The sequence below is a fragment of the Bison bison genome, unplaced genomic scaffold (genome assembly GCF_000754665.1).
Source record: "Bison bison bison isolate TAMUID 2011002044 unplaced genomic scaffold, Bison_UMD1.0 scf7180017864067, whole genome shotgun sequence".
In the NCBI taxonomy this organism is placed as follows: Eukaryota; Metazoa; Chordata; class Mammalia; order Artiodactyla; family Bovidae; genus Bison; species Bison bison.
This window is the reverse complement of record NW_011494639.1, coordinates 556123-583424: the sequence shown is the minus strand read 5'-3', so window position 1 is coordinate 583424 and position 27302 is coordinate 556123. Positions and strand designations below refer to the sequence as shown.

Here is a 27302-nt window from a genome sequence, read left to right as displayed (position 1 = left end):
ACCATCCAGGTGGCTCACAAGACGGGCCCGGAGGAGGACAACAAGTCCTGCTACCCGCCGCTGATCGTGCAGCCCTGCGGCGAGGTGCTTACGCTGACCAACAACGTCAACAAGCTGCTCATCATCGACTACTCGGAGAACCGGCTGCTGGCCTGCGGCAGCCTGTACCAGGGCGTGTGCAAGCTGCTGCGGCTCGACGACCTCTTCATCCTGGTGGAGCCGTCCCACAAGAAGGAGCACTACCTGTCCAGCGTCAACAAGACGGGCACGATGTACGGGGTGATCGTGCGCTCCGAGGGCGAGGACGGCAAGCTCTTCATCGGCACGGCCGTGGACGGCAAGCAGGACTACTTCCCCACGCTGTCCAGCCGCAAGCTGCCACGCGACCCTGAGTCCTCCGCCATGCTCGACTACGAGCTGCACAGCGACTTCGTCTCTTCGCTCATCAAGATCCCCTCCGACACCCTGGCCCTGGTGGCCCACTTCGACATCTTCTACATCTACGGCTTCGCCAGCGGGGGCTTCGTCTACTTCCTGACGGTCCAGCCCGAGACGCCCGAAGGCGTGGCCATCAACTCGGCCGGGGACCTCTTCTACACCTCGCGCATCGTGCGGCTCTGCAAGGACGACCCCAAGTTCCACTCCTACGTGTCCCTGCCCTTTGGCTGCACGCGGGCCGGGGTGGAATACCGCCTCCTGCAGGCCGCCTACCTCGCCAAGCCTGGGGACGCGCTGGCGCGGGCCTTCAACATCAGCAGCCAGGACGACGTGCTCTTCGCCATCTTCTCCAAAGGGCAGAAGCAGTACCACCAGCCTCCGGATGACTCTGCCCTCTGCGCCTTCCCCATCCGCGCCATCAACCTGCAGATCAAGGAGCGCCTGCAGTCGTGCTACCAGGGCGAGGGCAACCTGGAGCTCAACTGGCTGCTGGGGAAGGACGTGCAGTGCACCAAGGCGGTAAGGAGGGCGCCCCGGCACACACCCCGCTCAGTACACGCCTGCCCCCAGACCCCTGCGGGAGGAAATGGCAACCCGCTCCAGTATTCTTGCCAGGAAAACCCCATGGACAGAGGAGCCTGGCGGGGCTACCGTCCATGGGGTCGCAAAGAGTCAGACATGACTGCTACTGGACAACCCAGACCATCGCAGCCTGCAGTGAGAGAGGTGGCAGGTTCATGCACTTGAGCTACGTTTGTCGATCCTGCGGAATCATTCCGCATGTATCTCATCCAGTGTCTCTACCCCACCAGCCACTGTTGTAAGCGTTGCCGGCTTCAGCCGTGAACCCTACCACATCACGACCTGCCCTCATGGAGTTTTTGTGTGTGTCCACGACTTTTGCTCAGTCGTGTCCAACTCTTTGCGAACCCATGGACTGCAGCCCGCCAGGCTCCTCTGTCCATGGGGATTCTCCAGGCAAGAATACTGGAGTGGGTTGCCATGCCCTCCTCCAGGGGATCTTCCCAATCCAGGGATCGAACCTGGGTCTCCCGTGCTGCAGGCAGACTCTTTAACGTCTTAGCCACCAAGGAAAGCCCCTCACTCACTTCGTTAGTGAGGCAAGACATAGAAATACATAAAACGGGTAGTCTCTCCAGTGATGACTGTTGCTTTGGAGAGAAAATAAAGCAGGGAATGGGGAGAGGCAGGACCCAAGAGGATTGGTTCATTGAGAAAGCAGCATCTGAGCAAAGAATGAGGAAGAGCCAGCTGTGTGGGTATCTGGGGAGAGCGTTGGAGAGAGTGGGCAGGAACAGCAGTACAGAGAATGCCGGGCATGCCCGGAGCGTGTGAGGAAGAGCGAGGAGACCAGTGCAGCTGGACCACAGCATGTGGCAGAAATTGTGGCTGGAGAGGAGGCCTGTCAGGGGTAACAGGGACCACGTCCTGCCCTCGCAGGGCCCTGCCGGCCACGGTGAGGGGTAAAGGAGGCAGGCAGGTATGTAGGCTAGAGAGGGTGAAGCGCAACTGATAGGTTGAAAACTAGGGAAGAAGAACCAGGCATCCCAGCAGAGGGAAAGAAGGAGAGGAAGGGGAGTTCAGAGTCCAGACCTGAGGGTGGCAGAGACAAGGAAGTTGGTGGCGAGCCCTGTCCTGTGAGAGGATCAGAATGCCGCCATCTCGGTGGTCACCGTGATCCATCAGTCTGTCCATCCATCCGTCACGTCATCCATCTACCCACCCCTCCGTTCTTCCCTTCATCCCTCCTTCCGTCCATCCATTCAGCAAGAGGGTATCAAAGATCTCTCGAGTGCCCAGTACCGTACTGGGCACTGGGAATGCAGACATAAAAAAGACACGGTCGTGACTCTCCAAAAAAATAGCCAGCCGCGTCATGTAATGCCGAAGAGTTTGGGATTCACAGTTTAGATTCCATCTGTGCTACTGGCTTCAGAAGTGGCTTAGTGTGTCTACATCATCATCTGTGAAGTGGGACTCATAATGCCTGCTTCACAGGATGATCAGATGTGGCAAGATTAACACCATGCCTGGCGTGTTAGGTTGGCCATTATTAGTTAACTGTTACACAGTGTGACAAATTCTAAGATGGATTTCTGTGCAAAGTCCTGTGGACATGAGATCTGCAGCCTGGGGAGCAATGTGACACCAAGTGACCCATATGGCTGCCTTTTGAACCCCGTAAAGAAGGAGGGTCTGCTACTGGGACCAAAAGCCACTTCTTAAAGCAAGAAAAAAAAATCACACGTAGACTATGCTTCTGTTCCTACTGTCGGTTTCTTGGTAAATAGAACAGTAGTTAAGGCCACAGGCTTGGAATTCCAACAGATTTGTATTTAAAAGTCATTCCTACCACTTGTGTGACCTTGGGCAAGTTACGTACCTGATCTGAGTTGTATTTTTATTTTAACAATAGAAATACCAAGTCTCTTTTTATGGTTTTTATGAGGATTAAAAGTATGTATTAGTGCAATACTTGGCACATAGCATCTAATACAGAGAAGGCGATGGCACCCCACTCCAGTACTCTTGCCTGGAAAATCCCATGGATGGAGGAGCCTGGTGGGCTGCAGTCCATGGGGTCGTTAAGAGTTGGACATGACTGAGTGACTTCACTTTTACTTTTCACTTTCCTGCATCGGAGGAGGAAATGGCAACCCACTCCAGTGTTCTTGCCTGGAGAATCCCAGGGACGGGGGAGCCTGGTGGGCTGCCGTCTATGGGGTCACACAGAGTCGGACACGACTGAAGTGACTTAGCAGCAGCAGCAGCATCTAATAAATGACAGCTATATATTAATTAAAGAACCAATCATTTCTTGTTATTTTTCCTTCGTACAATGAGGAGGTTGAGCTAAATAGTTTCCAAAGTTCTTTACAGCCCTGAAATTCTATAACCTATGGCCCCAATGAATTGAGAAAGTAGCACTGAGATATATACATTGCCATGTGTAAAATAGACAGCCAGTGAGAAGGTGCTGTATGACCCAGGGAGCTCCGCCCAGTGCTCCGTGATGACTTGGATGTGGGGAGAGATGCTCCTGAGGGCGGGTATATATGTATACTTGCATCTGATTCACATTGTTGTACAGCAGACAACAACCCAGTATTGAAAGCAATTATCCTCCAATTAAAAATAAATTTAAAAGATAATAAAACAAAAATACAGATTGACAACCAAAAAAAAAGAAGAAGAAGAAATGGCCTTCAGTCAGCACAGCAGGCTGCCCACCACAGGTTTGTTAAATGAATAAATAAAATTCCCTCAAGCACTTAAAAAAACAGAGAAGAGGAGAGGAAACAAAAGGGTTAACGCCTTGCAGAGTCTGTCCTGGTTCCCACTGCCCAGAGGGGGCCTTGTCAGGAGGAAACTGCTGATTCCTGCCTGCTTCTGAGCCAGAGGAAGGAGGAAGAGCCCACACCCTCACGGGACTCCCCTGTCTGCAGAGACAAGCCTGGGCTAGTAAGCAAAGGGCTGCAAAGGCGGGGGACAGCAAGTGGGCTATAGGGCTCGGAGAGAAGAGCCCCGCACTCAACACGCCCACCCAGAGCATCAGACTCTGCTGAGGCCACCTGGATAGCAGGGGTGGGGTGGGGGGCTACAGGAAGGGCCCCTTACCGTCCTTATAGTCCCAGACCTGGGCACCCAGAGGCATTTCGGTGGCCTCAGAGGGGCTTAAGGATGAGTGAGAGAAGCAGAGGTCCCAGGGCTTAATCTTAACATGCTCTCTGGACTCACAGGAAACTCTCAGATAAAAGATTTTGAGCTCTGTTCCCAGAAAAGAAATAAGGAAGGGAACCCTCACTTACTTAATAGCAGCTCTGTCCTAAAGGCTGTGCTGGCCAGCTTAAGGGTTATCTCACTTGATCCTTAGTATGACCCTATAAAGCAAGGGTGTTTGACAGATGGAAGAATAAAGATCCCCAAAACTCAATTGCTAACATCAATACAACCATAAATGGCACAGCAGGGGGCTGGATGCAGTTTAGCCCACAGGACTTCTGAATCCAAGCTCTTTGCCTTTAACCATGATGTTCCTAAGGAAAGCCATGCTTCAGGCTCTCCCTTTCTGGACAAAAGTAAACGGGCAGCAGATGTCTGAGAATATCTGACAACTTAGAGAAGAGAGAAAGAAATGCTGGCCAATCCTGGCAGCTTAGGCTCAGAACAAGCCATTTCCTTCCCAGTCTGGGGATTCTAGACTCAGGAGGGATATAGAGAAATTCAAAATCACAGACAAGTGTTCAGCTTCTGTCATCATTTCTCGGAAGCTGGCTTGAGTTATGCCTGAGCCCAGACTCTGCAGCCTTTCTGGTCCCTGGAGAGAGTGAAAAAGAAAGCAAGGCCGTGAAATCAAGAACTTTCAGAGCCGAAAGGCAGCTTGACGATTGCCTGATCCAGTCCTTTTCGTTTACAGTTGAGAACATTTAGACTCAAAGAGGGTGTGTGACGGATCTAGATCACCTGTCTGGCTAGGGATGGAGGCAGGGCTACAATCTAGATTTTCTGATTCTTTATCAGGGCACTTGTGCCTACGGCGTAGGGATGAGAAAGAGAAGTAGAAAAGGTAAAAAGTGGTAGCTGAGTCCTCTGACCTGCCTTTCTAGGGAGCTTGAAATTTCCATCATTGGCTCCAGGGATGTGCTGGTGAGTCTTAAACGCATGGTTCTATGCAGGCAGTGAATGTGGTAGGGAAGAGATGGGGCTGGGGGATCTTGATCAGAAGCATCTGCCAATGTCCTTGGTGTAAATACTAACACTGTGAATGATTTCAAGCCACTAATGTGAAGCCACTAAATGCAGAGATAGATGTATGGGCATCCCTCCTGAGCTGGCTGGAGCAGGTCATTGCTCCACTCCCTGTCTGAGAAACTTATCTCTTCTGTTGTGCAGAGTTGCATAAAATCCAGAGTTCAAGGTAATCCTTAACCTAAGACTTAAGTTTCCTTTCCTAAAGAATAAACACATGCATACACATGCAGCCACACACAAGCGGAGTGCCGTGACCCACTTGTTGGAGCAGCAGATCGCTACGGAAGGATGGAAGCACTGTCCCCTTTGGATCTGAACAGGGAATGGAAGGGAAGTCCCTGTTTTACCAAAAGGGAAAAAAAAAAACAAAACATGCTGATACACAGTTCTTCCTAGGAAATGAGTCTGTCAGGGAGTAATAAGTCAGCCTGCTCTTCCCTGGTGTGGCTGAGAGGAGGAGCGTGATGGGAACACGTGTCTCCACCATGCCTTCCATGCTTCCTGTGACCATCATTTCCTTCCTCCCCGGGATGCCCAGAAGGAACAGCTGCAACAGGGCTCAGTGCTCTTTCAGGCCCAGAGTTGGCAACTTTTGCCCAAAGGGTCCCCTGTTGTATAATCAGCCAGGCCATTTCAGAGGACATGTCATGGCCAGCCCCAGGCCAAACACTGTGCAGAGAATGCAAGCTCCTTAGCAGGACCTGGTCTTGGGATGCATGCAGTCTGTTTTCTTCTTCTTTTTTTTTTTTTTTTTAGCTGAGTGAGACCTTGGAAATAATTTAAAAGCTCCTAAAGAGGATGTTACTAGTTAAGGTTCACAGAGCCACACAGAGATAGAGCAGAGGGTAGAAATCTTTCTCTCCAGCTATTTTTCCACTTGTTCAAGGCCATCTCCTTTTGAAGTGCCCCAGTCTCTCCTGATAGATACTCTTTATACAAGCACACCCTGCAAAAGGCTGCTAATGGGAAGGTCTTCATCCTCAGAATCTACCCAAACTCCATTGAAGCCCTCTAACAGACGATGGTGAAAATTGCTGTGTGCCTGTGCTTACTCGCTCAGTCGTGTCTGACTCTTGTGACCCATGGACTGTAGCCCACCAGGCTTCTCTGTCCATGGGATTCTCCAGGCAAGAATCCTGGAGTGAGTTGCATGTCTTCCTCCAGGGCATCTGCCCGAGCCAGGCAGAACCCGTGTCTCCTGCATTGCACGTAGGTGGATTCTTTACCCACTGAACCATAAGGGAAGCCTGAAAATCACTGTCCAACGTAACCAATCTTTGCAGGCATCATTTCCTTTCCTCCCCAGTGATTCTCTCATGCAGATGGGCAGGTAGTGTGACACATGAAGAAACTGAGACTCATGTAGATGAAGTAACTTTTCCAAAGTATAAGGCACTGTTCAATATTACGATAACCGTTTTCAGTCTATCCCCAGTATGGGATGTGGAATGGCTGAAAATTCCTTATGCCCAGAGGCAGGACTTTACAGTCCAGGAAACAAATAAGGAGCCCTGTCCAGGCTGGTAAGAATCTTGTGAGGTTGCCTCTAGACTGAATCCTCACTGTCTAAACAGAAAGAACCCCACCAATGGCATGGGCCACAGGGAGTTTCAATGACAAGGACATAAGTTCCAGCAATCAGTTTTGCAGATTGCCGCTGGTGATCTCTGGGTGGCAGCGGGTGCAGGAGGAAGAAAACTGCTGGGTCCTCTCTCTGGATTCGCTGGAGCCAGCGTAGGTTCACGGGGCGGGTGTGTGGGTCTGCGCGGGCAGCACATGTTAGTCCCCACGCCTGCACTTCTCCGAGGCCCAGTGTCCCGGACTGGTGGCCGCAGTGGCTGGGCTGGTGTGGGGTGACTCGGCCCTGCCTCCGCTGACACTCACCCCAGGTCCCTCCCCTTCTCTCCAGCCGGTGCCCATCGATGACAACTTCTGTGGACTGGACATCAACCAGCCACTCGGAGGCTCGGTCCCAGTGGAGGGCCTGACCCTGTACGCCACCAGCCGGGACCGCATGACCTCAGTGGCCTCCTACGTTTACAACGGCTACAGCGTGGTGTTCGTGGGGACAAAAAGCGGCAAGCTGAAAAAGGTAAGGGTCTGAGCCTGGATGTCCCGATGCTGTAACTAGAGGCAACTTAGTTTTCTTGGGGGTGGGGTTAGTTAAAATGGGGACGGCACTAGGGGGTAATCCGTGGTTTATCTTCCAGCTAGTTCCTCTAGCTGTTGGGCAATGAGTGTCTTGGGAATATACACATATTTCAATATTGTTGAAACACCAAGGAATTAGGAAGGTGTGTCTGTCTAAAGGAGAAAAAACAAATGTTATCTTCAAATCAAGTAGAACTGATTTTTTGATTATGTATACTATGAATGGCTCACATCACAAATCCCTCCCCACAGCTTCTAGAGTTGAGCAGAAGTCTTTGTTGAGTCCCAGGAAGCTGCTTGAAGCAGACGTTGGGTCCCGGTTCTCAGTAAATGTGGTGCAGCTCTGGGATGGTGTACGTGCCTGGCTTAGAGGCCATTCCCGTCTCCTTTTCCTGCAGTCGCAGACCCTTCCCCACCCCTCCTTCCCCACCCCCAGGACCCAGGAGCAAGTAGACATCTTATCCCGTGTGTGTGTGTGTGTGCGCGCGCGTGCGTGCATGCCTGCCCTGGGCACTTCTGCCTGCAGGAGGGCATGGGCCCTCTGGGGCTGGCAGCGCGGGAAGCCTCCTGCGAGGCAGGCTGAGGCTGGCAGCTTGTACCTGCTTGTCTAGCGCTCCGGGCATGGAGATGACGGAGCGCAGTCTGGTTCATTACGTGGGATTACAGCCGCTGCATTCTTTCCGGTCCCTGCTAATCCCTTTTTCCCAAGCTCACCCCTCCCTCCTGCCCCCTTTCCCCGTGCCCCCACCTGTGGATCAAGGCACCGGCCAGACCTCTCTGCATCTCACCTTTGATGTTGGCTTCAACCCTCCTAGCTCTTCCCTCCTAATCCATTTAGAGCCTCTGGAGAGGTGTTGGTTGTTTGGGAAGGAGGGTGGCAGGGAAGGAGCCTGAGGAGGAAGTACCGTGTTCTGCTTGTTCTGAGTTGCTGGCCAAGGAGGTGAGAAAAACCGGTCTGGGTTGATGTGGAGGTGCTGAACCCAGCAGACCTCTTCTTCTTGTGGTACCAGAGCCCCTTAAGCCTTTCCTCACTCCAGGGAGAGCTTCCTGCCTCTTCCAGCCCTGCACCCTCTCCTTGGCCTGGGACTGTGGGCCCTGGCTTGGTTTCAGGCCCAGGAGACTGAGGATACGTGTGGTCCCTGTGTTTGCTTTTCCAAGAGTGGAGAGGGAAGGGGTTGGCCTTCTGAGATTCCACTAGGATTTAAAAGTGGTATATTCTGGGAAAGAATCTGCAAAGGAATGTATATATTTAAAACTGAATCAGTTTGGTGTGGCTCAGATGGTAAAGAAATTTGCCTGTAGTGGGGGACACCCAGGTTCGATCCCTGAGTTGGAACGATCCCCTGGAGAAAGAAATGGCAACCCATTCCAGTATTCTTGCTTGAAGAATTCCGTGGACAGAAAGCCTGGCAGGGGACAGTTCATGGGATCGCAAAGAGTCGGACACAACTGAGCAACGAACACACACACACATACCTGAACCTAACACAACATTATAAACCAACTGTACTTTGACTTTTAAAAAGTAGTGTAGGATCAGAAAGACCCCCTGGAGGAGGAAAGGGCACCAGACTCTAGTACTTGCCTGGAGAATTCCATGGACAGAGGAGCCAGGTGAGCCACAGTCCATATGGAGTTGCAAAGAGTCAGACACGACTGAACGACTGAGCACAGCATATATTCTATCCACAGGGTTCAACTTGGACACTCCGAGGCTGGCTACCTTTCTGCAGGGTTATCTATACAGTCGAGTAGATTTTGCCCAGGGACTTTGGGCCAAAGGGTCTATGGGAGTTGAAGTCTAGCCCGAACTCTCCTTGTCAAGCCAGGCGCCCTCGGGTATAAACATACCCCCAGAGGGGTCCTCTTACTCTTTCATCTGCCCATAGAGACCACCTCCTTCTCAGCCGCACAAGGACTTTCTAAGGCCAGCAGTGGCCACAGCCAGGCTGGTGCTCAGCATCTTTTCCTGTCCTTCTGGAACCTTCAGTCTTCTTCTGGATCATTCCTGTGACCCTGTCTCTGTTCTCTTAAAAGTTCTATTAAAGGCGGGAGTCATGCTTCATTCATATGTATTTCCTTCTTCCTGCCTCATCCTTTCATCAAATGTTCCCTCCTGGGATGGGCCCCAAAACGATCTTGAAAAATAGAACCCTTTTCTGAAAATTCTTAGAGACCGTGTAGCCCAACACTAGTGTTATTTGACAGGAAAACTGAGGTCCGGAGAGGAAAAATGACTCATCCGAGCTTGGAGACGAGGACAAATTGCCTCTTGCCCTGACACCCAACTGGGCACCCTTTTTACATAAAGAGGCAGCCACGGAGCCTGAGGGTGGAGGCTGAGAACAGTCTTCGGGTTCAGGCTTGCTACAGGGTTCAGCCAGGGGCTAGCACCTTCACTCTGCTGGACTCTGGATCCGAGTTAGGGAATTACTGTTTTCTGAATGGATGGATGAGGGCTGAGTGAAGGCAGAACCCCCCAGCTAGGTCCAAAGGACCCTGTGCACACCTTCCATGGCCTCTGTGCATCTTGCGCACACAGACAGGGCGCTGCTCGGGGCGCCTTTCCAAGCCAGGCTCTCCAGGTGGCCGAGTCCTCCTAGCCCTGTAGGAACCCCAGCAGACAGGCCACTAAGGAGGCAAGCTGCAGGGTTCGAGGACGAGGCTGGGGGTGTGGCCACCCACAGCTTGTTCCGACCTGCAGGCCGGCTCCTTCTCCTCTCTCTTGGCTTCGCTGTTCTCTGCCTGTTTCTATGAGCTCATAATACCCCTCTTTCTCCTCCAGCGACTCACCCTTTCCACCCACACGCCTTGGAAGCACCTGATACCAGTGCCAGGCTCCCACGAGCCTCCCGTTTACCCAGAGAAATGGCCCATAAGGAATTTGTGGAATGTCCCCAGGAAACCCTACCATGGTCCAGGCCCCAAAGCTCTTTCAACACAGGAAGGAAAATAAAGAAAAAAATATATATATAGCCAAGAGTTTGGAGACGGGAGGGAAGCTGGGTGCGTCAGAACCACTCATTTCTTCCCTGCCTGGCCAGGCGTCTGTCAGACCGTGTGGACTGCGTCCATGGCAGCCCATGGGAACAGGATGTCCCGAGTGGGGACGGCTAGAGGAAGCAGAGACTCGCTAGACGTGGCAGGACCGTGAAGGGCTGCTCTGTGCTGTGTCACGTTCATGCTCACACCCAGCCCTCTGCTAGACACGTGGAGAGCAGTGCAGACAGGCCACTGCCTGCTGAGTCGCGAACACGCGGAGGGAACAAATAGAATGAGGGCGAGACCTCAGAACCAAGAGGGGTCATACTTGCAGAGCCTAAGGTCCAGTGCAGTAGAGGCCATAAGAGGACAGGCCAGAATCCCCTACAGAGATGGAACAGTTCCAGAGATATCAGCTGCAACCGGGTGATTAACCTGGAGGGCTTCCTGGAAGAGGAAGCTTACCAGGATTTGCTCCAAGACTGAATTAAACAAAGCGATGAGTTGAGGGTGGGAGAAAGGGACCCTGTAGACCTCGGCTGCCACATTGAGAAGATACGAAGCATATGTCAGGAAGGTCTAGAATGCCTGGCGGGGCTTGGAGGACTCGGTGAGGTGGAAGCCAAGAGGCAGAATGTCTTGAGGCTTCAGGCGTTAAGAGGATCAAGTGAAAAGGACCTTGGGATTTTCACTGACCTTGTGAGCCAACTGTCTGATCCGGCAGAGTTAATTAGCCTTCACCACACGAACAAAAGAGCGAATTCCAAGTCATGAGAAATGGGGACTCCACTTTACACTGGAGATAACATTGTAAGAGGGCTAAGTCAACTAAAAAGCATTAGCTCAGCAAGGGCTGGAAGGATATGGGAGTCTTGCTCTCCGGAGAATATGTTTAAAAGGATGCTAGCCCAAGGGAAGAAGAGTAAAGGAGGAGACCTAACAGCTTTCTTCACACAGTGTGATTTACTGAGCACTTATTAAGTGTTGTTCATAGAGCTTTATCTCCTAACTCATCTAATCTTTGTATCACTCCCTGGGGTAAGTGCTGTGATGCCCTCCATTTTACTGATGAGGAAACGGAGGCCCAGAAAGGTAAAGAAATATGTCCAAGGCTGCACGGCAAAGGACGTGGCAGAGCTGGGGTTCGAACCTGGATCGCCTGGTTTCCCAAGCTTCGGGCTTCTCCACTAAGCTGTGCCAGATGAATTAGACCGACTCGTGTGGCCCCAAAGGGCACCCGAGGGCCACCAGGTGGGGCTTCCGGTGAAATAGCTTTCCACTTAGTATAAGGAAGGAGCTTCTGGTAGCCAAACTGTCCCATCATAGAAAGGGTTGACTCAGAAGGAAATGATCTCCCAGTCTCAGTGGAAACATTGGGGCAGAGCCTGGGTGGCCCCCGATCAGGGAGGCTGTGGAGGGCGCCTGCCCCACGCACGTGACTTTCCATTCATGCCACCGCTCCTGCTCTGCCTCCTTCGGTAGGAGTGGGGGTTAAGGGGGGCCAGAGGAGGCGTCCAGAGCCGGGAGGCCGAGGCCCCCGGGGTGTGTGGGCTCTGAAGTCCCCGCTGGGCCTGTGCTGACCCTTGGGGTGTGGCAGAAAGGGCCCTCGGGGTCAGCAGGGAGACGCTTGGCCCAGAGAGAGGGCGAGACGGGGCGCAGATGATGGTAAAAGTGGGCTGGCCTGGGACGCGGGGCCCCCCGGCCCTGGGTGCGACCGACTCCCGACAACCCTCCGGGCCGCGGGCGGGCCGTGGGGCCCCCGGAGCAGACAGGGAAGAGTGTGGCCACAGGGACCACGAGCTCGTTGCCTACCGTATCCCAGGTTGGCGCGTGCAGTCCGAGAGGCAGGCCGCGGGCTGTAGGAGGGAAGGGGCTGAGCCGAGATGGCAAGAGACACCAGGAGCAGGAGGCGAGACTCATAGGGCTTGGGGCAAAGACCTCTTGGTTCCTCTCCTTCATTTGCAGCTGCTAAAACCACTGCCTCAAGGCCTGTCTTCCCTTTTTTCGGCCTCCTCTGGCCCCCCAGCCCCAGGGCCTCCCAAGAGCAGGGGCCTGCTTCTCCTTCTTGTCCCTGCACCGCGACACCCCACCTGCTGTTGGAGGCCCGTCCTCACCTAGCCCGTAAGGCCCTCCTCAGATACCCCACCGCTTTGCTCCAATAAACACGGGAGCAGCTGCTAACATGTCCCCACCTCTTGAGAGTCACCATCCTAGAGATCAGGGACCCTCTTTTCCATAGATGTCACCCATCCCTGCGGTCAGATCCCTTGCCTCTCACCCCTCGGGGGCTCATGAAATTTGTCTCAGATGTACTGGGTATACCTCCTCCAGGCCAGACATGCATGTGTACACAGTGATATAGAGCCAGACACCAAGAGTGACTCCTGTTCACGTGGCTGGTTTGCAGAGGAAGGAAGTTGGGATGTGGTGGGCAGGTCTGGGCGGAAGGGGAGGCGGGTGAGGAGTCTAAGAAGCAAGAGAACGGCCAGGACAGGAAGAGAGTTTGTTTGCTGGTGAACAGCGCTTGGAAGAGAGTGGAGCGGAGGTCTCAGAAATGTGGACGGAGCTGAGAGAAGGGAGCTGGGTTGCCGCAGTCGCTTGCGTATCCCCAGGAGAGCATGGCCAGCCATCTGCTTCGCCTGCATCACGGGCAGGCTTGCCTCCAGCAGGGAGGCAGGTACAAAGGCCCAGGTGACGGCCCTCCCCAGCACCATGCCCCCCCCGCCAGCCCTCTGTTTATTGGACGAACTCCCGGACATTTTGGCAAATCCACAGAGACTCAGCCTTTTCAAGGTCTGGGGAGGGTCGTGGCCTCTTCTAGCCCCACCTTCTTTCCCGATGGCTAAGGCAGCCACCAGAATGCCTGTGAAATTCTTGAGGAAAATTCTTTCTGCCTTCCCCCATGGGACCTAGCAGTGCAAGGCCTCCAGTCCGCAGCCCACAGGAAACCCGTCTGACGTCCCTTCCCATTCCTATTCTTCTCTTTGTAAGCTCACAGACGATTTACTGAGCCAAGTCAGGAAAACTGCAAGCTTCTTGCAGGAGTAGCTTAAGAGCTGGAAAGGCTCCATCAGGAGCACAGAAGGATTAAGTCTCCCGGGCCCTGGGGCTGATGGCTCAGTTACTTGATAACACTGATTATTTGTAAGATATCTTTCCGCAGTTCTTTGCATCCTCCACAAATACTCCAGCTAAGGGTGGTGACTGCTCCCTGCATCTCCGCTCCATCTTCCAAATGTGGAAAACGGAGCCCCCGGGATGTTCAATATCTTGCCCAAGGTTACACGGCCCCGCCGTTGGCAACACGGAAAGCTTGGCATTTAGGCTTCCTCCCACACAGACGTTCCTAACCTATGACTTGGCTCCCTTGTGGGGTGGGGTTGTCTTGTGGACGGAAAGCCAAGTTGGATGCAAAGCTGAGAAACATGCCCCTCTCCGTGAGCCAACGCCACCGAACAATAGCCACTCATTCCTCACTCCTCGGAGTGGAAATGATTCACTCGGTCTCTCGGTGTGAACCCTGAATCAAGTAAACAGCCAGGGTCACGGCTCTTGTCACAGGAGGCTCAGCGGCTGTCCCGGGACCTGGGACCACTGGGCCGATGCTCTGGCTCCCCGAGACATCTCAGCAGCAGCTCCAGGGGCTGGGAGGAGTGGGAAGCAGACACCCTCTCCTCCTGCCCTAGGGCCCGCGCGGAGGAGGTTGGGGTGGTGGTTGGAGCTCACCATCACATCCCTAGTAATGAGGTTGGCTCCCTGCCCAGGCTCCTGCCGCCAAACTCGCTGTTTGTTTTGTTGTTTTATCGGCCTCTTGGGTCCCGAGAACCGGTCTTCTGAAAGCTGGGAAAGGCAGCATTTCGTTGGCACAGGGAAGGGGGCACATTTACAGAATCCCCCTAAACCCTTGCCCCCGGCCAAAACATCTCCCGCACTTGACCACGACAAGCGGGGAGAGGGGTGTGGGTTTCTACCTGGAGGCCCCGCTGAGCTCAGGGAAGAGGCCCTGATCTCCCAGAGCCATTCTGAAAGGGAGAAGGGAAAGGTTCGTTTACTGTTTGCAGCTTTTATGTGCCTCCTCGTGTGCTTCAGTCCCGGGCAGGCCCTGCGTGAGGCGCCAGGCCGCGTGCTCAACTGGCTGCTTACCACACCCGAGAGGAACCCTTTGGAGTCCAGGCTGTGTCTCAGAGCAGGTGAAGCACAAGGGTCATGATTCAAGCTCTCGGAACCCAAGTGGCCCAAATAGGTTCTGGAGAATTTTCAGAGGCCACAGTGCTAATGTTTGCAGAGCATCTTTAGGAACATACAAACCGCATCGACGTACATCCTTTTGAACCATTGAGCCTCGCCTGCTTGTGAATACAGAGCATGGCAAAGAGCTCAAAGTTGGACAAGACCTCCGAAGACCACCTGGTCCTGTCCTCCTGCCCTCAGATAGGAGCTTGTTTGCATAACAAAGAGCATCTGAGCTTCCAGAGTGCAGTCCTGACTCCAACTATTAACTGCTGGACCTCTGAGCTTTAGTTCCCTCATGTGTAAAATGAAGACAGTCATAATACCTGCCTCGTGAGACTGTAATGAGAATTAAATGAAATCATTCGCTTTTGAACAAAAATGTACTGAATGCCTACTATGCACCATTTGCAGGGTATACAGTACTGAAAAGTCAACACTGCCTGCCCTAGTGAAGATTATACCTTAATGTGGGAAGACAGATGAGAAAATAATAGGAAAGCACAATATACAGTATATTTAGAAGATAACAAGTGATAACGAAAAAATAAAGCATAATAAAATAATTTATGACAAGCGGGTGCTGAGTTTATGTGCATTTAAGTACAACTACTATTGTTACTTAACTTGTGAGCCTCACGTTTTTAAATTTTTTTTCCTGTGGAGTGGGTAGTAGTAATAAACACTGCGTGGTTGCTGGAAGGACACAGTGAAATCTTGTATGAAAAGTGCTTGCTCTGGTGCTTGGCAACAAAAGCGCTTCTATTATTATTACCAGCATCTTTGAGGCTGCCCCCCGAAGCCCACTTCTCCTCTGACTCCCTGGGGCAGTGGAGCTGTCAGATCAGCCTCCCTTTTAGTGACATGTTTGCAAGGTCAGATGGAGGAAGCGAATCCTGCTTCCCGCCCCCAGCCCTAACCATGGGAAAGAAAATACTTAGAAGACTAGACCAGCCGGGCCAAACTAATCTAACCCTGCTGGACACTGCCACCCAGCTGCCTTAGTCACCAGGGAGAGCTTTCCAAGTCCCGTATCATCCAACTGTAGGTACTGACCCCTCCTCAAGGTGGGGCTGGGGGAAGTGCTGGTTCCATTCTTACAGCTTGGTAGTATTAACTAAGGTGGAACCATTCGCTGTGCCTCGCTTGCTCCCAAGCCCACCTTAATATCCTAGGGTTGCACAGCTCTGCCTTAGATGAACTGTGTGATCTTGAGCAGATCTCAGTTTCCTAAACTGACCCACTGATGCTACTTTGTAAGATTGCTATGCACGTCAGACACGGGGGCTGTAAAGTACTTACTATAGGGCCTGGTGCATAGTAGATGCTCAATAAACGGCAGCCGTTGTTGCTATTACCACTGTTACTGCAAGCGTGACCCTCACTAGTGTTATTGCTACCACGTTTGTGCCATTACCATGCTTTACTCCCAACGACCCAGATTCTCTTGGTTTCTATTAGCTCATGAATGCTTATTTTAATGGCACCCCACTCCAGTACTCTTGCCTGGAAAATCCCATGGACGGAGGAGCTTGATAGGCTGCAGACCATGGGGTTGCTAAGAGTCAAAAACGACTGAGCAACTTCACTTTCACTTTTCACTTTCATGCATGGGAGAAGGAAATGGCAACCCACTCCAGTGTTCTTGCCTGGAGAATCCCAGAGACGGCGGAGCCTGGTGGGCTTCCGTCTTTGGGGTCGCACAGTCAGACATGACTGAAGTGACTTAGCAGCAGCAGGGTGCTTCCCGGTGGGGCAGTGGTAAAGAATCCACAGGAGACTCGGGTTCGATCCCTGTGTCGGGAAGATCCCCTGGAGAAGGAAATGGCAACCCGCTCCAGTATTCCTGCCTGGAGAATCCCATGGACGGAGGAGCCTGGCAGGCTACAGTCCATGGGGTCTCTAGAGTCGGGCACGACTGAGCCTGCGTGACAAGGAAAAATGCTCTGTTGCAGATGGTAGTACTGAGGTTCACAGGTATCGTGGATTGCTCAGGGCCACAGGGTAAACCAAGGGAAGACTGGAATGAGAGCTGTCACAGATATTTCAGGGGGACATGGTGCAGCACGCATCTGGTCACCTGTATGGTCCCTGCAACGATGAAGCTGAAAGCTTGCAGTTACTTGAGTTTCCTTTCCTTCCTGTTATCGTGTATCCTTCCATCCAGAGAAACCAGAGATGTATGGAGATGCAGGGTGGTGAAGGTCACCCTGAGGTTCTGTCCTTTGAATTTCTTGCTGGGATTCTGTCCTTTCCTGGCTTCAGCCTCCAAAAAGGTTTCCAGGCTCGTAGGAGCTGGTGCCTCCGGGATTGTCCTGGTATCTCATCACACTCCAGTACCTCATTGGATTTCAAAGGCTATTGCGACCAGCTGGGTGGATATGCCCCATCCCAACCTGGAAGGGGTAGTGGCATCCACTTGCTTTAGTAACACATCAGGAGTTCTTGCCCTTGTCTGTTCAGAGTGGATAAAAGTGCAGCCAAGGAAAGAGGAGAAAGCCGTGGAGTCCAGACCTTGCAAAGGGGTCAGGCCCTCTATCACACGAAGTCAGGAAGCTTCCCCTGGTCTTATAACTGGAAAGGATCTCAGAAACTAGTCCAGCCAACAGACTCTGGGCAGGTGAGATGTTCATTGTTCTCATTTGTGAATAAGATGGCTGAGGCCTAGGAAGGTTAAGTGATCAGCACAGGGTCACCCAGGTTCTTAGTAACAAAGGCAAGACTAAAATCTAGGTTTTTAGATTTCAATTCGGGGACCCTTCTTTCTGTATCGTTTGGAAGAACATTCCCTCTGCACGAAACCTCAGGCTCACCTCAGCCTCTCCGTGGGCTCTAAGCAACCCAAGCAGAACCCAAACTTAGTCCAGGGATTGTTCTAGCTGAGTCTAGCTGAGCTTCCTGTCCCAGTCCTGGCCATGCAGCCTTCCTCTGGGGTGGCCAGCATCCCTGAGCCCTCACCATATGTGACTTGAAGTGCTTCCTAGAGCCTATCCAGCTCAGAGGCCTGCTCACCCACAAAATGCTTCCCTTGGACTAAGAAGTTCTGACAAGTCAGAAGAACACTGAATTGGGGACCTCAGTCAGGTCTTATAGGTGAGTCCTTTTTCTAGGCACACTGCTTTATTTTTTATTTTTGGCGAGGAGTGGGCCCATTATAAGTTAAGCACTCACTATCCCCTGGAGGAGGGGATGATAACCCACTCCAGTATTCTTGCCTGAAAAATCCCATGGACAGAGGACTGTGGTGGGCTACAGTCCATGCGGTCACAAAGAGTCAGACACAATTGAGCGAGCATACACACACACACACACACACACACACACGTGCTAAGCCCTGCACTAGGGGGCTTTTTAGATAAGCCTCGCCGTACCCTTGTAAGGTAAGGATTAATAGTATGTCCATTTTCCATATGAGCAAAGGGAGGCTCAGCAGGGTTAGGTAGCTAGCCAGAGCCCCATTGCTACTAAGTGGAAAGCTGGGATTGGAATCTGAACCTGTCTGTCTCCAGACCTGGGCTTAGTGAACCACTAACGCTGAGCCCTGGGCTGCCCTCCTCTAAGGCTCGGCTGGCTCTTCTGTGACCCACCACCTGCCCAAGGGAGCTGCAAGGAGCTGCAAGAGAGGAGAGTCGGGGGGACCGAGTTTGCCCTCTTTCCAGCCAAGGTGCCCGGGAAGCCGGGGCCATGGCAGCTGTCCCCCCAGCACAGGCTGCCTGGTGCCACTCCCCGCAGGCCTCCTCCTCCCCTCCCCACCCACCGCAGCCCAGATTGCAGAGGATGGCGTGGCCGCCTTTGCACTGCACACAGTCCCAAGCTGACCCCCCCTTTACCCAGGCATCATTGTTTGCCCTGAGCTTTCTGAAGGGGACACAAAGCACTGTTACTGACGAGGCCAAGAGCAGCTGTGTCAAGCGTGGGGTATCACACTGCTGTCAAGCCCATCACCCGGGCATCCCTTGGAGCCTCCCGGCTCTCCTTCAAAGACGCTGTCTGGGGTCTTTTGTGTGCCCGTCATACTGTTCAGAGCTGGCCGGGCAAAGGTTTTGGCCGTGGGGAGGAAGACAGTGAGCAATGGAGTCATTTCGATCTGGCGACGTTGGAAGAGACATTTAATGCAATAGTTAACAGCAAACCACGGCTGGCGGGTGGGGGTGGGTGGGTCGCAATGCTTGTTCTCTGTTTATGGAGCTTATGCAATCCCATCAATATTGATGCCTGATGCCTTTGATTCTGACACTAATCATTGCTATGAATTAAATTTGCAGCCATATAATTAGGATTGCTATTAATAGGGCCCTGAGCTAAGCTCTACGATGCGGCATGTCTTTTTCTTGATAGAAATGGCATCCTTGGAACTCTGCTAATGGGGCGCACCTGGGATTTGCCAAGAATGACGCGAAAATTGTACATTCTATATTTGTATTGGGCCTTTACTAAAATGCCAGCGAGCAAAGGTGAGGCTGGCTGGAAGGTTCTCCCCGGCCCTGTGGCTGTGGGCAGCAATTAGGTATCTCTCTCACACTTCCAAGTCTTTAGGAAAGGATATTCCAGAGCCAACTTGCTTGCTCATGGTCCAGCTAGAGAGAGCAGAGAGTCAGGAAGGTCTTCCTTAAGTTTAACCTAGTTCTAGTTAGCTTAGGCTAAAGGACTAGGTACTCTCGTAATTTTGTTCTCAGACTTTGAGGGGGATATGAACCAACCAAGGGAAGAAGAGTATCTTGGTATGCCCCAAGCTTGGCTGGAAGGGGCTGAGCCAAACTCCTATGGAGAGTCCCAATTGGCCGCATTTCTAGGGTGATGAGTAAGCATGACCCCCCCCCACTCATAATTGATTCCAAAGCCTCCCATCCAGAGAGCACCAGTGAACCTCACACCTAAAAGAGCCCCCTGCTAGCCTGCTGGGAAAGGGCTAGCTGTCCAGCGTGATGAGATGCCTTCCTGGGTAAACCTACAGCAGGTTCATTGACTGAGGAGCCCTGTCTTTTATTACCATGAGGTCCCCAGGTCAGCACTCGAGACCTGATGCCCCCATTCAGCCTCTGAGTAATCACGTGTCATGGCGCACGAAAGGGTCCTCTAATCCTTTTCCAACAACAGCACACGTGGTGACAGGCCCTGGCCCCTGGGAATAGCAGTGTGCACCAGTCGGCATAAGGGATGCATTAGTCCCTGCCCGTTTGACCTTCAGCCTGAAAATAATTTTTCCTCCCTATCATCATTTATTGATTTTTTTCCTTTCATGTTTTTAAGTCATTGTGAGAAGACAATGGTTTGAGTTCAAGTCCTAACCTTCCCATTTATTAAATCTGTGATCTTAGCTAAGTTACGTAACCTCTTGGAAACTTGGAGTTGCAAGTTTGCATCCTTAAAGCAGGGATGGTAATATCTACTTTGTAAGGATCATAATGGTTTTAAAGAAGTGTCTGAATTGCTTATCACAGGGCCTCTGTACCTAATGAGAGTCCCCGCTTCCCTTCCCCTTTCTCACGTACATACTTGGATGCACAGGATGACAGGCGGTAGCTCTTGGTACCCACAGCATTCGGGAGAATGCCACTCTATTTCCCACCTATTCTCAGGGACAGCACATGGAAAATTGGTTCTTCCAAACGAATGGTGAGCTGCAGCATCAATTCCAAATGCCTTTGATCTTTTGCTCACTACTCATGAGAAGGCTGACCAGGGGTTCCTCACCCCACCACAGACATCCAAGTCTCTGCTGTTTCTCTTTATTCTCAAGTAACCCAGAATCCTAGGTGGACTGAACACATCCCTGGGTATTCAGGGGCCCTGAGTTCCAGCACGGCTTCCCGGTGCTTAGCGCCTCGAGGCAGAGAAAGGGGCGAGAGCGCCTTAGCATCACCTGGAATGGAGGCTCTTTTTCATACAGGAGTCTTACTCAGTTCCGCGTTCAACCCACACCTCCAGGGGACATTTACCCATTCTGTGTGCGGGCATATGCAGGGGCCAGTGGCCAACATTAGCCAGAGAATGTATTGATAGAAAAGCCTGGAAAACAGTGTGCTTGGTTCAGTCTTCAAGTACCCGAATTCGTCACAAATTAGCAAACAACTATTTTACTCTTTGTGCCTGAAGTTGAGAGGGGTAGAGATTCGTGTTGGGGTATTGTTGAGGGGGTCACTGTTCTTTTGGTTCCCACCAAGCAGAGAGCATAAATGAGTCCCTTTAACTCTTTAAATTAGCTGCTGTTGGGCAAGCACCTAGTTACTCATAGATGCGTTCAAGCACAACCGCACCGTAAACGCTCATCCCATTATGGCCTCTTGTCTCTTGTAAGGTCTTGGATGATGCAGGCGAAACCCCCGTGGGCTCATCCCATTATGGCCTCTTGTCTCTTGTAAGGTCTTGAATGATGCAGGCGAAACCCCCGTGGGCTCACCCAATGACGTGATGCTCCCACAAGTGCTGCGAACCTCCAGTCTTCCCAAGAGTCTAACTGATCTGGAGTCCATAGAACACGGAGTAGCTTCAGTCCCAGACAGATTGCTGGTCTCCCCAGAGGAATGGCCACAGTCAGAGAAACCGAGGGGAAAGTATGCCCACCCTCCCCCCACCGTCAAATCAAAGAAATAAAGAATCTGTCTCCTTGGTGCCTCCCCAGTATTTATGTCTGAGCTCAGCAGACACCCCTGGGCTGCAGCCAGTCTGGGTATTAGCATTAGTCCCTTACGCTTTTTATGATGCATGTTACCTCCCCTGCACCCCTACCCCCCCCATTGCAACATTTTATGACTGTCCTTTTCATTTCTGGAAAGAGCTTCACAGAATGGCAGATGCCTGCATTTCCCCACTCTTTGGGGAGCTATTTGTAGGCAGCCTGTCCCAGGCCATAAACAATGGGAGATAAACCACAGCCACTGGCAGTAAATGCATCCAAGGCCAAGGAGACACAAAGAGTACGGCTGGGGGAGCTTGGTGCCGTCTCTACACGCCCAGTGGCCGGTGGGTCTGGGGTAGCTGCCGCCCACAGAAGGAGAAGCAAGGAACTGATGCAGAAGTGGATGCCACAGTCCCGGATTTCTGCAAAAGCCAGAGGGAAATCCTACCACGCTCCCTCATTCCCATGCAGGCCCCTTGTCCCTGAACTGTGATCAGAACCGGTAAACTTTCCAATAAGAAGAGAATGGTTCCCTTCGGCATCATTTTCTGCTGCCAGTTCGTGTTACTACACAGATGACTCAGTGCCACTCCTGTCCCATTGATGCCGCTAGATCTTGGAGCCGCTGTCTGCAAGTGTCTCTGCCTTCCGCCACCCGGTGTCCCTGGGACACCCACCCCAGCCCCTCCCTTCTCCCTTCTCGCCTCTCCAGTCCTCTTACCCTCCCTTACGCCCAAGACCTAGTCTTACCAATCAATCACTGCCAACTTCTGCCTCATTAAAACTTCAGCCAGGACCCTGGTGGTCCTGGAGGTGACATTTATGTATTTCGGCTTGAAGCGGCACCCACACACAAGCTGCTTGTGACGCCACAGGAGCCAACACCTGGAGCCAGCTTTGCTCCATAAAAGGCACCCCTGGGAGAAGAAAACCAAATTCTCAATGAATAATTGGTCTGGTGGAGCTTTCAGATTCTTTCTGCACGCACAAACAGCCACCATGAGCAACGAACGGAGCAGAGATGGAAGGAGGCGGTTGGTGGGGAAGGACTGCCAGCAAAGCCCTAAATAATGAGTGCGTGGAAGAGTTTTCTTCATCCTCAACCCCATCGTCACGGCAGCACGTGGACTGAGGGTGGAGGTGACGCTCTTTTTCTCCTCCTCCTTTGGTTCCAGACCCCACATTAAATGGATACAAGCAGATGAAAGTGGTGTGCATTTACAATGTCTGTACACATCAGGCTGCTGGAGATAGTAGCTATTATACTGCATGTATGTTTTTTTGCAGTAAGCTGCTAAATTATTTATTGGGCACTGGGCTTTAATCTCATAAACCTGCCTGCGGGCCCCAGGCCCTGGCAGGCTGAGCGCCACATAAAACGCAGACATCGGCCCGGCTGTGCGGAGCACTCTGGTGACTCTGGGTAGTGAGTCTTCATTTTCACTCGATCCTTCCCCCCAGATCAGCTCATTAACAGCAGGCAGACCCAATGAAGAGCCTTCTCGTTTTTGCCTGACTCTGAACTCGGAAGTTGATTTGCATCTTATGTAGTAGACCAGAGCCCCCACCTGAGCACAGAGAGCCAGGGGCGTGGTGGTAAGGGGCTGTCCCAGAGGCTGAGGGATGGGAGCCCTTAGAGAGGGCAGATGAGCCCAGGACCCCTGGATGTTGTTGGGATCGTCCAGAACTAAATCCCTAAGCTGTGAGCTCTTCTGGTTACCCCAACTTACTGAGAGATGACCCTGAATGAACCCTTGCCCCTTGGGCATCAATTTGTCCCCTTTAAGTCAAAGTGGTCTCTGCTCTCCTCCCTGGTTCCAGTCCAGAAGGTAGCTCTCTCGGTGTAAACCTCCTGGTCATTCTCTGAATGCCAAGATACTAAGAACCCCCTTGAACCCACTTAATGGTTTGAGGTACAAAGAGCTTTCATATATACAGCACCCATTTTGAGCTCATCTAGTAATCCTAACAACCCCATAGGCTGTGATCTTGCAGATGAGGAAGCTGGCCCAGCGGCATCAAGTGGTTTGCCCAGCATCACCCGACGATCGCACTGTAATCAGACCCTGGCTGCCGATCCTTTGTCCGTTCTAGGTAGGGGAGCTCACAGGCGTTAAGCTAGTGTGGAAACTGAGGCAGCAGCCATCTCTGACACCCAAGCTGCCCAGGGCTGGCTGTGTGGGAGCTGTGTTAACAGCCATGCCCTTGTCCCAAGAATGTGAGTACAAGAAGGCTGTGCTTTCCAGACCCTGGGCCTCTCCTCTCCTTGAGCAGATGAAGCTGTGCCAGGACTTGTCTGGGTTTCATCATTCACCACGCTGCAGCCGCCAGCATCTTATAATCTCCTCGCAAAGTCAGAGGGGCAGGGACGCCCACTAGGAGGATGTGGCAGGAGCTGGATTGGCAGGAGCTGAATGCACGGGCTTTTTCACCAACGTTCCAGGATTCGGGAGAGTTCACGATCTGCCCCACAAATGTTCTGCAAACGTCTATATGTCCATAATGTGTGTATAGAGGGCCCATTACTCTCATCAGATTCTCAGGGCGGTCCATGACCCTACAACGTTGACTCTAATTTTTTAATACATACATTTTTAATTGGAGGGCACGTGCTTCACAATGCTGTGTTAGTTCCTGCTGTACAGCAGTGTGAATCGGCAATAGGTGCACATATAGCCCCTCCTTCTGGAGCCTCCCTCCCAGCCCCCAATCCCACCGCTCTGGGTCCTCACAGAGCGCCAAGCTGAGCTCCCTGTGTTATACAACGGCTTCCCACAAGCTGTTTCATACGTCAGGGTCATTCTCTCAATTTTTCCCTCGTGGTTTTTAGGCAGTGCGCCTTTGAGCTGTAGGGCGATGACTTCAGTCCCCCAATTCCATCCTCCTTTAATCAAAGCATCTTGCTCTCATCTATTTAATATGTGTCAGTGTTACCAGTAGGATTCCTTTGTTGTTTAAAAAGTAAGTTCAAATGACAGGTGATGAAATCTTGGCCCTACCTGACCCTCGAGTGGTGTGTGCCTCTTGTAACAGGCATGCCTATAGCATGCTCACCACCTACCGTGCACGCACGCACATATTAGACACATATGTACGCACATGAACACATGCACAAGTGCGTATTCTCACACACAACAGCAGCAACAACCGCTCCCATTCCCAACCTGGCGTAAGAGGCAACAGAACAAGGTGAGACAGAAGGACCCAGATCAAGGCCAAGAGGTGAGTGAGAGCCGAGGCATGGAGGCCAGGTCAGGCCTGTGGGAAGACCACGCAGGCAGGAGGCAGAGCACCCGTCCTCGTCCTGGTTGTGAAGGCAAATCAGATCGCACAGGCCAGGATGGGAGGACAAATGGGCAGGTCCACGTGAGTGTCCGGAGGACTAGCCCAGGCCAGAGGCAGGAGTCCTGATCGTTGAGTCTGTGGTTCCAAGCCCAGCCTGAGGCCAGGGACAGGGGTGCGCATGGGGAGGGCGTGAGTTACTCCTAGAACCTTGATGCGTCTCCGTGGCCTTCTCACCTTGGGACTTTGTGTGCCGTCCTCTCATACTAGAAACACTTCCTTCCCCTTGCCCATCTAACACCTTCTCGTTGTCAAGATGCCTTGACATCACCTCCTCCAGGAAGCCCCCCGCCCCTGCTTGTGTGCTCCGTGGGGCCCCATCACATGGCTATCAGAGTAGAGAACACAGTGATTAACAAGCGTCCAAACGCGAGAGCCAAGATGTCCTGGTTCCACTCCTGACTCTGCCCCTTGGTACCTGGGCGACACAGTAGGAATCACTCCCCCTCTCTACGCCTGCTGCTTCATCTGCAAACTAGAAATAATGAAAGTTTCTATCTCACAGGCTTGTTGAGTTAGTTACATGAGCTGCATGTCAGTGAGCCAATACAGGTAAAGCACGTAGATCCGTGTCCAAAATAGGACCAGGGCTCAGTGAATGTCACCTATGGTCATTATATGTTTCGTCATCATCCTGCTTCCTGTCCCTGCCCTTCAGTACACTCAGAAGTTTTGGGATTGTGGTTGCATTTGTCATTTCTGCATCTATAGGATCAAATAATATGGCAGTCACTTAGTACAAGTCTAAAAAGAAAGAAAGGAGTCAGGGAAAGTGAGCGGTGGGGGGAAGAACTCCTCCAACAGAAGTCATCTCTCTGCCCCTGTCATAAGGCATCTTCTTGGTGGGAGTCAGAAAGGGCTTTCGGGGGTGTCCTCCTCCACATAAGGGAGCACTGAGGAGTTCCTAGCAATGTCTCTGCCTGCCCAAGAGCAAGAGATGGGATTCTTTGAGGAGTGCCTGTGAGTCAAGCCATCACATCTCATACACAGGAATTCAAGCCGTCAACTGCCGCAGGCAGATTCCTTTGGGACTACCCTTTCCCAGAAGGGAAAATTCCTTCAGCCTCATTTCACTCACAGCCTCACTCACCTGTCACTTCTCTGTCTGCAAATCCCACTAGGCACCAGTATGTTAGTTGCTCAGTCATGTCCAACTCTTTGCAACCTCATGGACCATAGCCCACACCAGGTTCCCCTGTCCAGGGAAATCTCCAGGCAGGAATATTGCAGTGGGTAACCATTTCCTTCTCCAAGGGATCTTCCTGACCTAGGGATCAAATCTGGGTCTCCTGCATTACAGGCAGATTCTTTACCCTCTGAGCCACCAGAGAAGCCCACTAGGTACCAGGTCTGCACCAAACAACAGCCGGCAGCAGAGATACCAAGATGCTCTGCCCAGCCCGCTCTGTGATTCCATCAATCTTCTGGAGTCCAGAGCTTAGTAGACTGTATACCTCCTGCCACCAAGGGTTTGAAGGTGCAGAACTATGTCCATGATTACTTCACATGTCCATTCATACATTTGTTCATTCAAAAAAATGTGAATATTACTATCGATGCCTACTATGTGCTTTCAAGTATATTACTTGTTGCTGATATCATCATTAATTACATTAAGCCAGTATCCCTCACCTGAGGCAATTCTGTGGACATTTGGCAAGGTCTGGAGACATTTGGTTGTTATGTCTGGGGCAGGAGGGGCTACTGGCATCCACTGGGCAGAGGCCAGGGATACTGCCGAACATCCTAGGATGCACAGAACAGCGCCCACAACAAGGAATGATCCGGCCCCACATGCTGTAGTGCTGCAGCCAAGAAACTGAGCGAAGCAACGTACAGTTATTGGTCATCAACTCTGTGCCAGCCAACTGTGCTAAGCACTCGGCTTTATTTAATCCTCCCAACTGCTCTGCAGCACGGGGACCAGGACTCTGTATCTTTCCAGATGAGAAAACCAAGTCGCAGGGAGGTGGAATTATTTCCCCATTCATCCGTGTCACGTGTGTTTATTGGACAGCTCAGTCAGGTGGTGGATTTGGAGAGGAAAACCAGGTCTGCGGGCCCCACAGTCTGTGCTCGTCCATTAAACCAGGCTAGCTCTCTGCTCCAGAGCAGGCGAAAGAAAATAGGAAATAAGTAAGGACGGGAGAAGCGCAAGTTTGGGGAGGAACGCGGAGCTGATAAATGCCACTGGGTATGATGACAAAGATACTGCTTTTCCTTCCCGGCCCTGCTGCCCTTCTCCCCAAAACGGACACACACGCTCCCAGACACACACATAAACTATGGAATCACATCCTTGAGGCCCCAGTTTGCCTTCAGGTTTATTTTGGTGTGGGTGGTGATTGTCGCTTGAGATTGCACCCCCACTCCCCTCCCTTCAAAACGTGTCTCATCTTATAAACACAGCCAACCCTTCGGCTGGGAGAAGGGTGGAAATATTTCTCCTCCTGTTCCTGAAGTGTCTTGATAAAGATCTGCTCTCTGCCAGCCTCCAGCTTCTCCTTGTGCTGATTTAGTGTGTGCTGGAGGAGGTGTGGTATTTTATCTGTAGCTCCTGCCTGGTGGGCTGTCTGGACGGGGCCCACATGTGTCGTGGGAAGAATGTGGACTTTGCTATCCTGGTGCAAATCTTGGCCCACCTACTTGGTAGATGGTATTGGGAAAATTAGCCTTATTGAGCTCTGATTTCGTCATCTGTGAAAGGAGAATGATGAGATATACCTTGAAGGGTGCTTTTCATAATTAAATGAAGTCGGGCATGTTC

At 52.0% G+C, this 27302-nt stretch overlaps 1 protein-coding gene across 1 annotated transcript in view; it reads left to right on the top strand.

Moving 5' to 3' along the window:
• The window catches only part of PLXNA2 (plexin A2), a 235023-nt gene that overhangs the window by 26893 nt on the left and 180828 nt on the right, over nt 1-27302 (top strand). Inside the window, exons 5-6 of the mRNA XM_010836877.1 lie at nt 1-957; nt 7121-7303. Coding sequence (XP_010835179.1) covers nt 1-957; nt 7121-7303 — 1140 coding nt within the window. The remainder of the gene's footprint in view (nt 958-7120; nt 7304-27302) is intronic.